Below are 16,261 nucleotides of genomic sequence, written 5' to 3' on the forward strand. Positions count from 1 at the left end.
ATATGTGCAGTGCATCTACAAAATATGTATGATGTATGAGATATTAGTATTTTCCCTAACTGACATATGCAAGGTGTTTTCTGCAATTGAAATATATTTTAAATAAGTATTCATTAAAACAGAATAGAACTATACTGGCTAATTAGTACTTGTCAGCTAACAGAGAATGTTAATAATGGTAAGCCAAAGTTTTTCCTTTTTAAGATATAATTATACAAGACTGAGGTCACAGTTTACTTTAAAATCTTTCTGGGTTTAAAATCCATGAATGCTGATCATTGGGGAGGTCTAATTAGGCTATTTATTTAAGAGTTTATAGTAGTAAGGTTAAAAATTATTGAAAGTCAAAGGTAAAACTCTTTGTGTAGAAGAATGGGTTTTCTAATTCAGTTCTTGTGCAGGGGCCATGCTAATCTTCTCTGTATTGTTCCAATTTTAGTGTATGTGCCTCTGAAGCAAACACTCTTAATTCAGTTCTTAAACCTTTGTTATTTGTCATTGGCTTATTCCCTTAAGATTAGCTCCACATTTGATTACCAAAAAAAAAAAAAAAAAAAAAAATTGTAAACATTAAAATGAATTTTAACAAAATTTTAGTCCTTGCTTTGCGAGACTAGTGATACATTTTGCAGTAATATACACCCTGTAGTTGAACCTTTTTTTGTATGAAATACTTTTTTCAGTTTTAGCTTTCCTTTAAAAGTAAGATTTAACGTTTAATAAATGGACATAAAATATGGGAAGGACTTTTTCAAAGTATTTTGAAAGTTTAAAAAAACATTTTATCACAAAACCATCAGAATTACAGACGTTTGTCAATACATTGTTTTCCCTCCATTTGAGATTTAGTTCTGAAAGATGTTGTAGAGTAGTGCCTGTCTTGGAAATTAGGAGATCTTGATTCGTGTCTTGATCTACAACTACTTAGCTGAATGTTATCTTAGACTGTTCATTTATTCTCTCTCGCCCTTATTTTCTTACCTGAAAAATGAAAGTGTTTGATTACATGATCTCTAAAGTAGTGCTGAGATTTTTTGAATTAAGTTTCATAGTACTCATACAGTTTATTTAAGATTTAATGAAGGTATCATATATATAAGTAATATGTATTCACATAGTTGGTTATTCATTTAATTGTCCAAATACTTGTTGATTGTTTTTGGTCTTCTGTGCTGGATGTCCTGAATAAGAGGGTAATGGGCCTTGCCATCTTGGGACAATGCTCAGTGGAGCAGAGGAAATTAAACAGTTATTATGTAATTGATTATTTTATCCAGATGTAATATGACTGAAATTGAGTAGTAGAATTAGAAAAGTAGCAAAAAGAATGAAGATGGGTTCTGGGAGAGTGGGTTAGTAAAAGAGAACAACATGTACAGAGCCCCTAACTGAGGAGCCTGGAATGCTAAAAATTACAAAAAGGAACTATTCAGGGGTATGTTGCGTAGTAGGTAGCTGGTGAGGTGGTGGGCATCAGATCACACAGGGATTTGTAAACCATTTACAGATTTTGGATTTTATGCTAATATTACCTATAGTACTTCCAATTAAGTTCTTAGCATTATATAACCAAATAGATGTTAATGCTCATAAAATACATTTTTTATATTAGAGAAACATTTTCTGTCAGTCACTGTGTTATCAGTGGCATCAGATTCCTGGCTTCTCCCTTCACTCTTTCACTCTTAATTGGTGTTTTAAAATATAATAACAGGATTTGCAAGGGCAGCATAGTAAAAATCACTTAATGCCTGTCAAAGTCAGATAAGTGTTTTTCTTTTCGGTTATCAGTTGTTTCATATTTCCTGTGTCCTTTTCCTGCTTGCTGGAAGTGTAATAACGTGGGAATTTTGGATACACTACCAATTAAAAATCAACAAGTTAATATACTAGTCTTGCAGTTTACATTTTTTTTAGTTACATACTGATTTGTTTCTTGTTCCACTACTGATTATGTTCTATAAGATATTAGCATGTAAAAAATGACATGTTAATATGCAAATAAGTTGCCTGCTCTTTTTTTTATTGTTGATTTTTAAGAACATTTCTTTATGTTAAAAAGATCTATGCTATTTTCATTGATTTTTTTTTCTGAAACTGGTTTTCAGTAGAATATTCCTGTTGGCTAACCCAAAAAGGAAGTTGTTTAATGACCAAGTCTCACCCCTTTTAAGACACTGACAGGGTAGGTTAGACAAAAGGAAAATGACCCACTTGCGGATATCTGAGTATCCTGAGTTAGTTCAAAGATTTCAGGTCTACCAATGTGTTTTTATTTTTAGACCATTGATACACAGATATTAATAAAGACTTATTACTTTTAGTAATATGGATTCTTCTCAGGCTGATTTCCTAATAACTTCAGCAGATTAAGATAAAATACCTACTCTGTATCAATCAGAATGCATTCTTAGCGCTGAACTGTGTAATTCCTATTCTTGTTTGAATGGCTTCAATATGCTCTTTTCAGAAGCTTAGAACTTAGAACAATACGTATTAAATCTCATTTTCAACTCAGTCTAATGAGTGTTTATACAAACTAATACTGACTATTATGTGTTTATCTTTCTTATCCTCTGTGCATTTGAATTAATTTAAAAGCTATTACAATTTGTAAATTCATGGAAACTAGATACTAAGCGTCATTCATTTTTTTTCTCTCTTCTATTTAGGTTTGTACTTTAACTTTACTAGTATTAATTTATTCAACATATACTTGTACTATGAACAGAAGCTCCTTCCAGTCACTTTTATGGTGTATAAAGGTAGATAAGACATTCTTAGTCCCAGGGAGCTTATAGACTTAAAAGCATTAAAAACACTAAGAATCATTTGTAAATAATACACAGGCAAAATATATTAAAATACTGCATAGGAGAGTTCAGAGGAAGGAAGAATTATTTTTCTCGAGAGAAACAATCTAAGACCTCATAAGAAAAGTTTTTACACTCTGGGTTTTAAAAGATAGATAGGATCAGATACATGCAAAAGAGAAAAATGCTGTTATTAGTGGGGTTTCAGAATAAGTAGAGAATATACATGGAAAAGCATTATGAATGTAAGAGAATCTGATTTTTATAGTATGAAATAGACATACATGGAAATAAAATAGGCCAAGTAGATTGGGATAGGATCATTGAGGGCCTTCCATATAATTTATATAGATATATTCAAATATAAGTTCATGTTTAGAAATATAAATTAAACACATTAATTTTCTTAAATATTTTTGGTGGTTATTTCTATGTTGTAAAATTTGTGCTAGAGGAAAAGTTATACTACAGCCTTCTACTGAATTATATTGCTAATATTGAAATAGAATTAGACTTTTGAAGAGAAGAAAATTTTCTTATGAATGCTGATGTCCTGCTTTTAGTGATTTTTTCTATTTAAAATGTTTTCTCCATCATAAAATAAACACTCCTTAAGTTTAGATTATATGGAAAAATAGAAAAATGTTCATCTGCACAACTAACATTTGCATTTTATGTATTTCTTTCCATATAATACTTAAGACATTTTTCAGTAAAATAGAAAATAACATGAGATAGGTTATTTTTTGTGTGTGCTTTGAAGAGAATTTAGAACTGAAAAACTTCCCTACTTCTTTTTTATCTTTCCCTGTGAGTTTGATTAAACAACTTTAAATATTTGACTAAAATCTCAAGTTTTCAATTAAATCAGAAGTTTTAGGCAGTTGAAACCATTGCTTTTTTTTTTTTAGTTTTAAGAGTAATATATTCCAGAAGCAAGCTTACTTTTTATTTTATTCCCCTTTAAAACTGCCTGGGGATGCTTGGGTGGCCTAGTCAGTTAAGGGTCGTCTGCTTTTAGCTCAGATCATGATCCCAAGGTCCTGGGATTGAGTCCCATATTGGACTCCTTGCTCAGTGGGGAGCCTGCTTCTCCCTTTGCCTGCTCTTCCCCCAGCTTGTGTGTGCGCGCTCTGCTCTCCCTTTCTCTGACAAATACATACATACATACATACATGCATACTGCCTAAAAACATGGTCAAAACAGAATATTCAGTGAGAAGGAATATTTTCTCCCATTTGTATGTGAAGAGTTGTGGTTATTTAGCATTCTCAGCACAAACACAGTTATGTTCATAGTCTCATGTAAAGAAAGAAAAAAAATGTAGAAAGTTGCAGAGCTAAAAGTTCTGAACAGGGCTCGAGATTTTAGGAAGGCCATATAAGATCCATATTTTGAGTCACGGTTTGTTAATGGCAGGCCTACTTTGTGCCAAGCCTTATAAATATAGAGCAGAATAGGACATGACCCTGCATGGGGAACCTGGGTGGCTGTGTTGGCGTCCGTGTCTGTGTTGCGCTTGTGTCTTAATCTCAAGGTCTTGGGATCGAGCCCTGTGTTGGACTCCCTGCTCAGCTGGGAGCCAGCTTCTCCCTCTTCCTCTCCCTCCTGCTTCTGCTCTAGTGCATTCTCTCTCCCTCTCTCTCAAATAAATAAATAAAATCTTAAAAAAAAAAAAAAAAAAAGACATGGCCCCTGTCTTTCAGGGTGTTCACAGCCTTGTTTAATGGATCTAAATAGAGAATCCTGGGACTTGACACCAGACCCTTCCTCAAATGTGCAAAGCAAGTCTGTAATGCAGGATACTTCCATTTGGTAGAAATTAAGATTATTGAAGGAAGCTGCCTAAAACCCAGGAGTTTTTAATGTATCTTAAGATTTTGGTGCTAAAATTAGAAGACTAGGATAATAATTATATATATATATGTATATATATATATACCATATATTATTGCATACCCTGGATTTATATGCACATGTATTAGCTTTGTGACAGTATGGAGTTTTTAATACTAATGGCATGTCTTTCTCAATGTAGTCTCTCAACTCTGACATTTAGTTTCATTTAAATTTTTAAATTCATTTAAATTTCATTCTTAATACTTTTGGATCATCTGTTATCTCTTCATTATTTCTGCAAACCTATTCATATAAATTGAGATACACATGGATTTTTGAAGTCCCACTAAATAAATAAAAATTTTTGAGTGATTTAGTTAGTGTTTTCCTGGTCTGTGAAGTGAGACATTATGCTTGTCTAGGACTATGTTGAAGCCCTTTTAGAGGAAGTCGTAATCTCGGTCTTATATTCAGGAAGCATTAAACCTGTTTTCTAACTAACATGTTGTAGAAATTACTCCTGTTTTTAAATAATAATAAAAATAAGCATTTATGTGACATTCAGAATTACAGATATTGATGATTTAAAACCATTTTTTCTCTGTAGGACACCATTGCAGTAGCTGGATTTACTGTGTTGTCGGCATCTTCACCTACAAGCAGAGATGGTAAACATCGCTTATTTTTGAAAGCATTTGAAGACTTCAGATCAACTGTTTATGTAAGTGTATAACTTTTAGTCCAATCATTTTGTGGTTTTAATGAGGTAAGGGGATGGAATTGGAGCAGAATTTCTGTAAATCTGCAGATAAACTATTTAGCCTGACTGAATTATTTTAATTAAATATTTTAAGTTTAAAGCAAAAATTCTCTTTTCAGCTTTATGTTTAGAATGATTCCAGGTAGAAAAGAAAGATCCCTTAAAAATAATTTACTAATGGAATTTTTAAAACTTTGTAGATACTCTAGATCTCATTCTTTACTCTTACATCATCAGCCTTTTTTGGTGGTCTACTTAATTTCACTTTAAATTGATCAAGTGCCCTTTTTTAGGTAAAACTGATTTCCTTCTATTTTATTCTTTACAGAGATGCTGATTCTCTGCTTCCCACTTCACCCCTCCTCCCACAGCCCTGTGTGTGTGCATGTGTGCATGTGCACACATGGAGACCATCAGTTTGGTCAAGGCTGTCAGAGAAGTAGAATTGGGCCAAGTCCTGTGCTTGCAGGCTACCATCTGCCTGTTTTTCTGTAGTATACAAAATATGGGCTAGGGTTGATCCTCTGATACTAAAATTAATGGATTAGACTGAATCTTAGACAGTTTTGCACATGTCAGTCTTAATGTAAGGCATAGTTTTGTGCTATTCTAGTGAATTTGAATATTACGCAGTTAAGTGTGTAGTTTTGGTGCAGTTAAAGGTCTGTAATCACATTGGAGGATGGTTGTATACAAGTAAATCCTCTTTCTTTGTTTTCAGGTTTATGTTAAATCTGTCAGAGATTCTTCTGCAGAATCAATGTCTTTGGTAAGATAATACTCAGTTTAATTTAAAATATGCACACTCACACACACATAAAGATAACACACATGTATGTATTTTGTATATATATGATATCCATTTACAGTCTAATTTTTAAAATAGTAATATAATGGGAAAACAAAATATCTACCTTTTTGATACCTAATAATGTTAAATTTGAGTTATATATTTACCTAGTAATTAATAACTGGTTGTTCTTTTATTTGGAATATCTGTTGGTATTTTCTATAAGCTACACATAAAAAAAATTAAAAGGGAAAACATTTTATTTTGTGAAGATACTAGGATTAGTACTTTTAAACCTCAGGCGGATACTTTTGTTTCTTTTTCAGTTATATTTATAAACAATATCGTGTGCCAAATTGTGATTTACAAATTATTAATTTTAAGAAGTTTATTATACTTGTGATACATTTTTCATTTATCTATTTTTAATATTTTAAAAAATTCCGTTATAGCAATAGGAAGGTTCCCATTTTTATAGGTGAGCTACATGTAGCTGAGTAAAACTGGAAAAAGGGTAATATATATGATGAAGTTCAGTATAAAGTTTACCTTCTGCCTATGTTCTTAAACCTTTTGTTTCTAATTGACAGAGTCCAGGAACTTTGTTTTAGTTAACAATGACTATAGGGTACAACTTTTCAATTCTGAATAATACTGTATGGAAATATAATTCAAATTTGTTATTTAAAGAAACTGTAACCAATAAAAGAGTTGATATACGTTTTTAAAAGCATGAATTAGCTGCAGGTATTAGTTTTTCTCAAAATTATTTTACATTGCTCAGCTTCAAATATTTGAAACATCCACAAACCTGTATATAAGGAAGAAGTAAAGGAAAGAACTTATGAAATTGGTAAAAATGTTTTTTCAGCGATCCCAGATATTCTGATCTATTAGACTATAACTTAGATGCTCTGCATGTATATACTAGCTTATTTACATGGAAAGACAAATTATAATCAAGAAGTTGTTTGTTCTTCATGAATTAACAAGTACATTGCATGGATGACCATAATGGTTAGTGTCATTGAGCTATATGCTGGCCTGCCCCATTCATCTATACATTAGCGAGATAACTTTAATATCTTGGATGTAGTTATTTGTCAGCTAGGTACATATCTTTCCTTTCTGTCCCATATGCTGTCCATTATTTTTCTTCCATCATTTATGAGCTACATTTTTTATATCAAAGTTTGATGAGATTCCTAAGCATTACCTTTCTTATACTTGAACTAAAGGATCAGCTTCCTTGAAAAAACTAATTAACTCATTTTGATTAGAATTTTAAAGTTTTAACTCACAATGCAGTAGGTAGTAACCTTATTTCTGGTTGTTGGTGGGATGGATAGGTGATGGGGGCCAGATGTGTGATTGTTTGACTAATACGCAGACATGTCCTTGTAAATGACTTTCCCCTTTCTTTCCAAACCTATGTACAATTATTTCAGACAGTTTTCCTTTTCTGTTTTTCCCATTTTTAATGTATTTATACCATTTACAATCAAAACCTGTAGTAAAATCTTTATATAATATAGGGGGAAAAAAAGAAATATATACCACAAGTTTTGAAGTGATATTACTCAAAGTTAAAATCCAGAACCAAAAGTTCTTAAATTGCATTTCTTAGAATTATGTACAAATTACATAATTTATAATCAAAATTCTTCGTAAGAAAAACTGGTTGGTTTGTATAGTAACCTTTATAAGCTGTGTATTTCCTTTTTTTTCAGGCTATATCCTCTTTTTAGACACTTAAAAGGAAAAAACTGCAATTAGATTGGTTGTTATTTTAAAAATTGAATTATAAAATTATTCTAAAATGTAAATACTTAGTGTTGATATATTCACTGTCTTCGCTTTCTTAGGTTCCAGCAACACATTATATATATACACCCCTGAATCAACTTAAGGGTGGTACAATTGTCAATGTCTATGGTGTTGTGAAGTTCTTTAAACCTCCATATCTAAGCAAAGGAACTGGTAGGTATTAAAATTGGTAAAGATTTTAATGGGCTGGAGCTGCTTTTTTGGTTTCAGAAACATAGCTCCTTCAATACTGTTAAGTCTTAGAAGCTCAATTCTCATTTATTTAATTTTTAAAAATATTTATTTGAGAGAAAGCATACGCACACACATGGTTGCATGTGAGTGGGGGCAGGGGTTGTAGAGGGAGAGGGGGAGAGGGAATCCTCAAGCAGACTCCCCGTTGAGCATAGAGTCCAACACAGGGCACTGTCCCAGCACCGTGGAATCATGACCTGTGCCAAAATCCAGCATTAGCCATGTCAGTGACTGAACCACCCAGGCACCCCTCAGGTCTGATTTATAATTGCCAAATAATTCATATGCACATTTTTGGCCATTTTCACTTATAAAGTAAGTATGGTCTTTAGATTCCAAAGACTAAATTAAGAAAAGGATGCTAAACTGCAACATGACAGCATATAAAAGTATGACATAGGCTAAATATAAAGTATTTTAGTACTATAATGGTGGTATGTAAGTCACTTTTAATTCTGGTATAGAACTTAAGACCAAAATATAAAAAATACGTACCTGTGAACATGTTAATGAACACACGATATAAAAAGATACCAATTATAGCGTTAATAACAAAGTATATGTGAGGAGGAGTAGAAGTATAGTTTTTATATATAATATTTATTAGCTTAAAATGGGTTCTTCTAACTTTAAGATGATTTATGTGAACTCCATGGTAACCAGGAAGAAAATACTTACAGAAGATACATAAAAGGAAATGAGTATGTCGCTACATTAAAAAAAAAAACAATGAAATACGGAGGGCAAAAGTGCTAAAAGACAGAACAGTTAGCACAATGGCAGTAGTGAAGTCCTTTCCTACCAGTAATAACTTCAAATGTAAAAAAATTAAACACCTCAGTCAAAAGGCATAGTACTTCAGTTGTTTTTAAAGACGATTAAGATATAACCTACTAATTCTATAAAATACAAGCTTTATTTATTTATTTTTTAAACAGTTTTTTTTTTTTTAAGATTTTATTTATTTATTTGACAGAGAGAGATCACAAGTAGGCAGAGAGGCAGGCAGAGAGAGAGGAGGAAGCAGGCTCCCCGCTGAGCAGAGAGCCCGATGCAGGACTCGATCCCAGGACCCCGAGATCATGACCTGAGCCGAAGGCAACGGCTTAACCCACTGAGCCACCCAGGCGCCCTAAACAGTTTTTTAAAACCATTTAAACAGTCTGGTTTTAAACAGACTGACATAGAAAAGAATAAAAATACACGAGTTTCAGTTTTCTGAGGGTTAATTTAGTAAAGACACCATATAGCTTTACCTTGGTTTAATTCAGTTCAACTGAAATTTAACAGTTACTAATCTATTTAATCTAACCTGAAACAGCATTTGTAAAAGGCATTGTTATGTATGTATCACCAAGAAAAGCTCTGCCAATTAAGTTATGCTTCACTGTTAATTTTAAGATGTAGCCATATTTTAGAGATACTAAAAATGCACAGAGGTGATGTTGATGAAATACTGTCTTTATCTATTGCATGCCAGGTGCCGTGGTTTTTCCTAGAAACACAAAGATGTTCACATTGAGTTTATATTTTTAAAAATATTTTATTAAATTATATATATGTAAGTTTTATTATTGTGGAGTGAACTCAAAGTGTACTCTTTAGTGGGAGATGAGGGAAACATGATATTTTCATGTAGTCAGAGGATTTTGTTAATGCACAATGGAAAGACTTACTCTGTGAAAGTGACTGAAGACTATGAAATCCAGAGAAATTTGAAATAGGTGGCAACTAAGTCTGAAGGCGTCAGAGGGATATGTTATTTAAAACTCTGGTGATTTCTCTTTTAGCAGAAAGGGAATGTTAAACAGTAAGGTTGAAGCAGAGAAGTTACTGTTTAAGTGTTTATTTCTCAGATATTTTCATTTGACTTGACTTTTTCCCCACAGTCTGCATTCTCCAAGCTCTCATACTTTTCAGTATTTACTTGCATATGTTCATGTTGGTGGTTTGTTTACATCATCAGGTTTATTGTCCCCTGAATCTTAATATTCTGTAAATTTGCTATAAAGGTGTGATCACTGTGATCCTCTTCTGGTTGTAAGTGTTATCTGGCAGCTCTAATTGGCCTGCTGGATTTATGAAGAAGCTACATGACTACCAGTTATGTCCATCTGACTTGGTAAAAGATAGAACTTAAAAACTTTTTGAACTTGCTACATCACTAATTCTTGTCACTGAAAGTTTTTATTAAATTAATCAACAAATGTATTCAAGAATAACAAATAATAGTGTAGACTAAAATGATAGTTGTTTTTAAAACACCGATGACTCAATATTAATTTTAAGTTATTACTTGACAGCATAATCATGTTTTCTTCTGACAATGTTATTAAATCATGTGTATATAATGAAAGCCTTGGGGAACTATTATTTTTATTATATATTCATATATATTTTATGTCTTTATCAGATATGTTTAGTTGGATCCAGTCCCTTAATAAAAAAATTCATGAGTAGTAATGAACCATCTGTTAATACGACGATAATATGTTTCTCTATTTTTTCTGAGATACTGAATTAAAATGAATGCCATCAATTTTACCACAACATATTCATTGAAACTCAGTCACATGTCTTTACTGCCAGCAAGGGTAAAGTTTTAAAATTATCTATTACATAACTTTAGTTACACTTTTTATTTCTATTGATAGCACTCATCCTTCAACATGCTGTAGGAGAGTCGGACAAATAACACTTTCCTGTTGAGGAAAGGATCAAGTTCATTAGTATTACTACTGAGATGTACCAGAATAAATGTGCAGGAACAATCCACAGCTCTGCCTTTTTTGTATTACATAAAGCAATATTATTTTGCAAATGTGGGACCACAACTTTAAATACTACATCCAGAGGTACATAACTGGTTATTTGGAGGAAAGTTACGTTTATGCAGCTCAAATTTAGGTAAATGGAAAGAAGTTTATTCTATTCTGTATCATTAGCTGGAATTTTTCATTAAAATTTATTTTATAAATGTTAAATTCATTGCTACCGAGGCTATTTGGTGCACTCTAGCCTTTGTGCTTCTTGACTAAAATTTTTCTTCAAGACTTTTCTCTCCATTCTAATAGTGATTATATATGACCTACATGCTGCTGTCTTATTTCTGGTAGCAAATGTTTATTCCCCAATCTTTATATTCAGTCTTGGAGAAGTTGTAGCTTTTTTTCTATAAGTCTGTCAGTCCTGTTGTTAAAAGGACAGTATAGATAATTACATTCTTTCTTATTCAATTGTGATAAGATTCATCATGAAAACCGAGAATTTCTCAAGGATTGTGGAAACAACATTTAGTAAAAGATAATTGCATCATCAAAATTGATTTTGATAATGATTCATCAGGGGTACATAATATGTCCTCTTTTATATGAAGGCAAGGGCATTGCTGCCTTAGGATTTTGAGATTTTATAATTATCTTTGAAAGCCTCACGTTTACTTTTGCTTCAGAGAACTGGCTAGACACAGTTGGGTATGTCAGTTTTTGCCTTACACAGATAACATATTTCTTTAGTTAATGTCTGTTAAGAAGTTTAGTTTTAGCTTTGTCTCAGATTCTAAGAAATAGCCTCCAATTTCTTAAAGCTTGAGACACATTTACTCTGTTCCTATTGTCTGTTCTTGCTAAATAAGATCAATGTAAGCTGGCCATAAAATACTTCCTGGCTTAATAGCATGTGGCTTGTCCTTGCTTGTTATCAGTATCATAATGCCTGTTCATTCTGTGAGCAAACTGGAGGAGTAGAGGGAACTCTGTTTGTGCTACTTTTCTAATATTCGAATCCAGAGGAAAGGAGAGGATAGCCAAAATATTTATATCATTTTTTGACTGTCCACCTCTGCTCCCTCCTGCCTTTTTTTTTTCTTTTCCCAAACTCTGCGATTCTATAGGTCTCAGCCTTTTTGTGCCACATGATTTGGCACATTGCCTGTTACTCCCTAGCCTACCAGAGGAATGTGTTATGTTCCAAAATTACTTGATTTTCATACCTGCCTCCCATTAAAAGTCTCCATTTTTGGAAAGCAGTTTGACTAATCTTGAACAGTTTTGGATGTTACAGTGTTTCGAGAAGCTCATCTTTCTTTTGCTGTTCATTATCTTATAAAACGATACCTCTTTTAGCCACGAACTGAGCATTATAATCAAATTTTTAGAGCAGTATCCAAAACACTGGACTTTTGAGAGGCCCTTTCTATGGATAGGGTGCGAGGATATAGGGAGTTTTTTCCTGTCTATAGAACATCCCAGCTAGCTCTAGAATGCTATTTTTGGCTGTGTAAAAATATTTTCACTCAGGAGAATGATTTGACATATATACATTAATGTCATTAGCATTATTATTTGATTATTTTCTTTCGTATGAGTAATATTGGTTGCATATTAAATGATTATGTAGTATCTTTTAATTTTTAAAAGTATAACGAACTACATATTCCACATTAAAGAGAATTTATTAATTACTGAATAATTTATAACTCATTGGTGTTCCATTAGATCCAGGACACTTCTTATTTATCAAAGAGAGATTAAAGCATCTAGTATGATGTAAAATTACATGTATATTAATTATATTTTTTATATTTTAAAATTTATAATGCGTATTTGAAAGGTTTTTGGTTTGGTTTTTTTTTAGGTTTTATTTAAATTCAAGTTAGTTAACACATAGTATGTATTATTAGTTTCAGGGGTAGAATTTAATGATTCATTATTTACATATAACATCCAGTGCTCACCACATCCCATACCTTCCTTAATGCCCTTCATCCAGTTACCCCATCTTCTCATGCTCCTCCCTGCCGACAACCCTCAGTTTGTTCTCTGTAGTTATGAGTCTTTTTTTTTTTAAGATTATTTATTTATTTATTTGACAGAGATCACAAGTAGGCAGAGAGGCAGGCACAGAGAGAGGGGAAAGCAGGCTCCCTGCTAAGCAGAGAGCCCGACGTGGGGCTCGATCTCAGGACGCTGGGATCATGACCTGAGCTGAAGGCAGAGGCTTTAACCCGCTAAGCTACCCAGGCACCCTATTTTATGGTTGCCTCCTTCTCTGTTTTTTTTTTTTTTTCCCTTTTTTCCTCTATGTTCATCTGTTTTGTTTCTTAAATTCCATATATGATTGAACTCATAGGATATTTGTCTTTCTCTGGTTGACTTATTTTGCTTAGTGTATTATATTCTAGTTTCACCCACATTGTTGCAAATGGCAAGATTTCATTCTTTTTGATGGCTGAGCAGTATTTGATTGTGTGTGTGTGTGTGTGTCTGTGTAGTGTGTGTGTGTGTGTGTGTGTGTGTGTGTGTACGTACATATACATACTGCTGCTGCTTTCTCCATTCATCAGTTGTTGGGCAGTTTTTCATGTGTCTGTTAGCCAGCTGTATGTCTTATTTGGAGAAATGTCTGTTCATGTCTTCTGCCCATTTTTTGACTGGATTTTTTTGTTTTTTGATGTGGAGTTTGATAAGTTATTTATAGATTTTGGATACTAGCCCTTTATCTGATACAGCATTTGCAAATATCTCCTCCCATCTCATAGGTTGCCTTTTAGTTTTATTGATCATTTACTTCTCCGTGCAGAAGGTTTTATCTTGATGAAGTATCCCAGTAGTTGAGTTTTTTGTTCATTTGTTTTGTTTTGCTTTTGTTTCCCTTGCTTTCAGAGATACATCTAATAAAAAGCTGCTGTGGCTGGGATCAAAGAAATTGCTGCCTGTGTTCTCCTCTAGGATTTTTATGGATTCCTATCTCGTATTTAGGTCTTTCATCCATTTTGAATGTATTTTGGTGTATGGCGTGAGAAAGCGATCCAGTTTCGTTCTTGTGCATGTGGTTCTCCCAATTTTCCCAACACCATTTGTTGAAGAGACTGTCTTTTTTCCATTAGATATTCTTTCCTTTTGTCAAAGATTAGTTGACCATAGAGTTGCAGGTCCATTTCTGTGTTCTCTGTTCTGTTCCATTGATTTTTTTTGTCTGTTTTTCTGCCAGTATCATATGGTCTTGATGATTACAGCTTTGTAATACAGCTTGAAGTCCGGAATTGTGTATATCTTTGGAAGTTTTAACCCTTTAGGAGTCCTTTACCCTTATAAAAATGTGATGACAGCTGTAGCATTTGCCACACAAAAATGCACATGCATGCCTAAAGACTTAAACATACCATATCAAAAGTTCATGCCCCCCTCCTCTGAAGTCCAGATTGCAAACTACTAATCTATAGTATGTTCTTATGTTATTTGAATATTCAGGCAAGGGACGCCTGGGTGGCTCAGTTGGTTAAGCGGCTGCCTTCGACTCAGGTCATGATCCCGGCATCCTGGGATCGAGTCCCACATCGGGTTCCTTGCTGGGCAGGGAGCCTGCTTCTCCCTCTGCCTCTGCCTGCCACTCTGTCTGCCTGTGTCACTCACTCTCTCTCTCTCTCTGACAAATAAGTAAAAAAAATATTTAAAAAAATATTCTTATGAATATTCAGCCAATATCAAAACCACAAATATATTTTTGGTTTAATGCATGGTTTTTAAAATAAATAAATTTATAGTTTTTTTTCATTCACTCATTTCCTCATTTATTCAACAGACATTTATTAAGTACTTGTTTTATATATATATATATATATTTCCCAAGTCCAGGTATTACACTAGATTTGGGAAACGCAAAGATATCTAATACACTGTTTCTACCCTCAAGGAATGTTTAAGACAGATAGTAATAACAATACAGTGATTATAATTGTTCATGATTTCACTTTGTTTTTAGTCTTTCCTCAATTTTTAAGACTCAACTTTTATTTCTGCACTTATTGTTGGCTATGTAAGATAGACTATTGAACAGTGAGTTTACTTCTTCTAAAGGCTAGAGGTTGTGGATTGGGCAGGCATGGAGTTTTCCATTTCCCAAGAGCTAAAAAATTATGTCTAGTTGAGTGAGATAAGACTCTTCACAAGTTCTTGACTGTCTTTCAGGAATGGAAGGCGTCTAGGGGGCATGATTATTCATTACTTACCTCTTTAAGGCCTTGGAGAGGTGAGCTAAGACTCTCTTCATTACTTTCTCCTGCTTTTTTGTTCATGACAGTAAGAAGTTGGTTTCCACTTGGAAAATGAAGGTGGAGAAAGACCTTTCTTCCCCTGTCTCTGAACTTTTGTATTGCTTGCTTGCTTATATTCGGGAATGACTGTGATGAAGCTTGAGGTCTCCATCTGGCTTTCAGTTCATATCATAGGACTGAGTCTTTTTTTATGACCTCTTCCTCTAAGAAATTATTAGCCTGCTAATTTAGAAAACCATCCTTATGTTTCATTAGTTTATAATTAGAATTGCTTTAGTGGGTCATAAAAACCAGTACTATTATTTCCTCATTCTTTCTTATAACGTAGGTTGCATGCTTTTATTCATTTAATTAAACATTTTCTTTGCCAGCCTTGTACTAGACTTAGTTGTTGTCCATAGTGATAAAGTGATAAACTCTCAGAGAGTTTATCATGAGGGAGTTGAGGAAGACCTAAATTTAATCAACTGGCTAAGGCATAGTTGTGTGCTGTAACTAAAGAAGCAAGCAGAGTGTTTTGGGAGTGAGAATGGAGAGATTAATGCTAACAGGGGAAAGCCTTCTAAGAGTTACTGAATTTGAGCTGAACTTTTGAGGCTAAATTGGATGTGGATAGATGAGGAAGAAGAGGCCAGCACTCCAAATCTTGGAATTGCAACAGCAGTTGTCAGACTTTTATAATGAAAATGTGGACTTTCAGTTTCAAAAGCTAACTGCTGAAGAAGTTGACTTAAGTATAATTTTAAGCAATGGAATGTCTGCAGGGTACTGATACATGATTTCATGCTCTTGTGGCAGTCTTTTTCAGGGATCATTATTAAAGACTTAGGATACTTTGTGCTGTACACTTTGTTTATATTCTAGACCATAATTTAAAAGTATATTTTGGGGGCACCTGGGTGGCTCAGTTGGTTAAGCAGCTGCCTTCGGCTCAGGTCATGAT

General features: G+C 33.4%; 1 protein-coding gene across 19 annotated transcripts in view; it reads left to right on the forward strand.

The window, feature by feature from the left end:
- Positions 1-16,261, forward strand: part of POT1 (protection of telomeres 1) — a 77,868-nt gene that overhangs the window by 19,332 nt on the left and 42,275 nt on the right. For all 19 annotated transcript variants that reach the window (XM_082692690.1, XM_082692697.1, XM_082692696.1 and 16 more), the window contains 3 exons: positions 5,261-5,374; positions 6,135-6,182; positions 8,069-8,183. In XM_082692690.1, the coding sequence (XP_082548816.1) occupies positions 6,174-6,182; positions 8,069-8,183 (124 nt within the window). In that variant the 5' untranslated portion in view covers positions 5,261-5,374; positions 6,135-6,173. The remainder of the gene's footprint in view (positions 1-5,260; positions 5,375-6,134; positions 6,183-8,068; positions 8,184-16,261) is intronic.

This window comes from Mustela nivalis, assembly GCF_964662115.1.
Source record: "Mustela nivalis genome assembly, chromosome: 12".
Lineage (NCBI taxonomy): Eukaryota > Metazoa > Chordata > Mammalia > Carnivora > Mustelidae > Mustela > Mustela nivalis.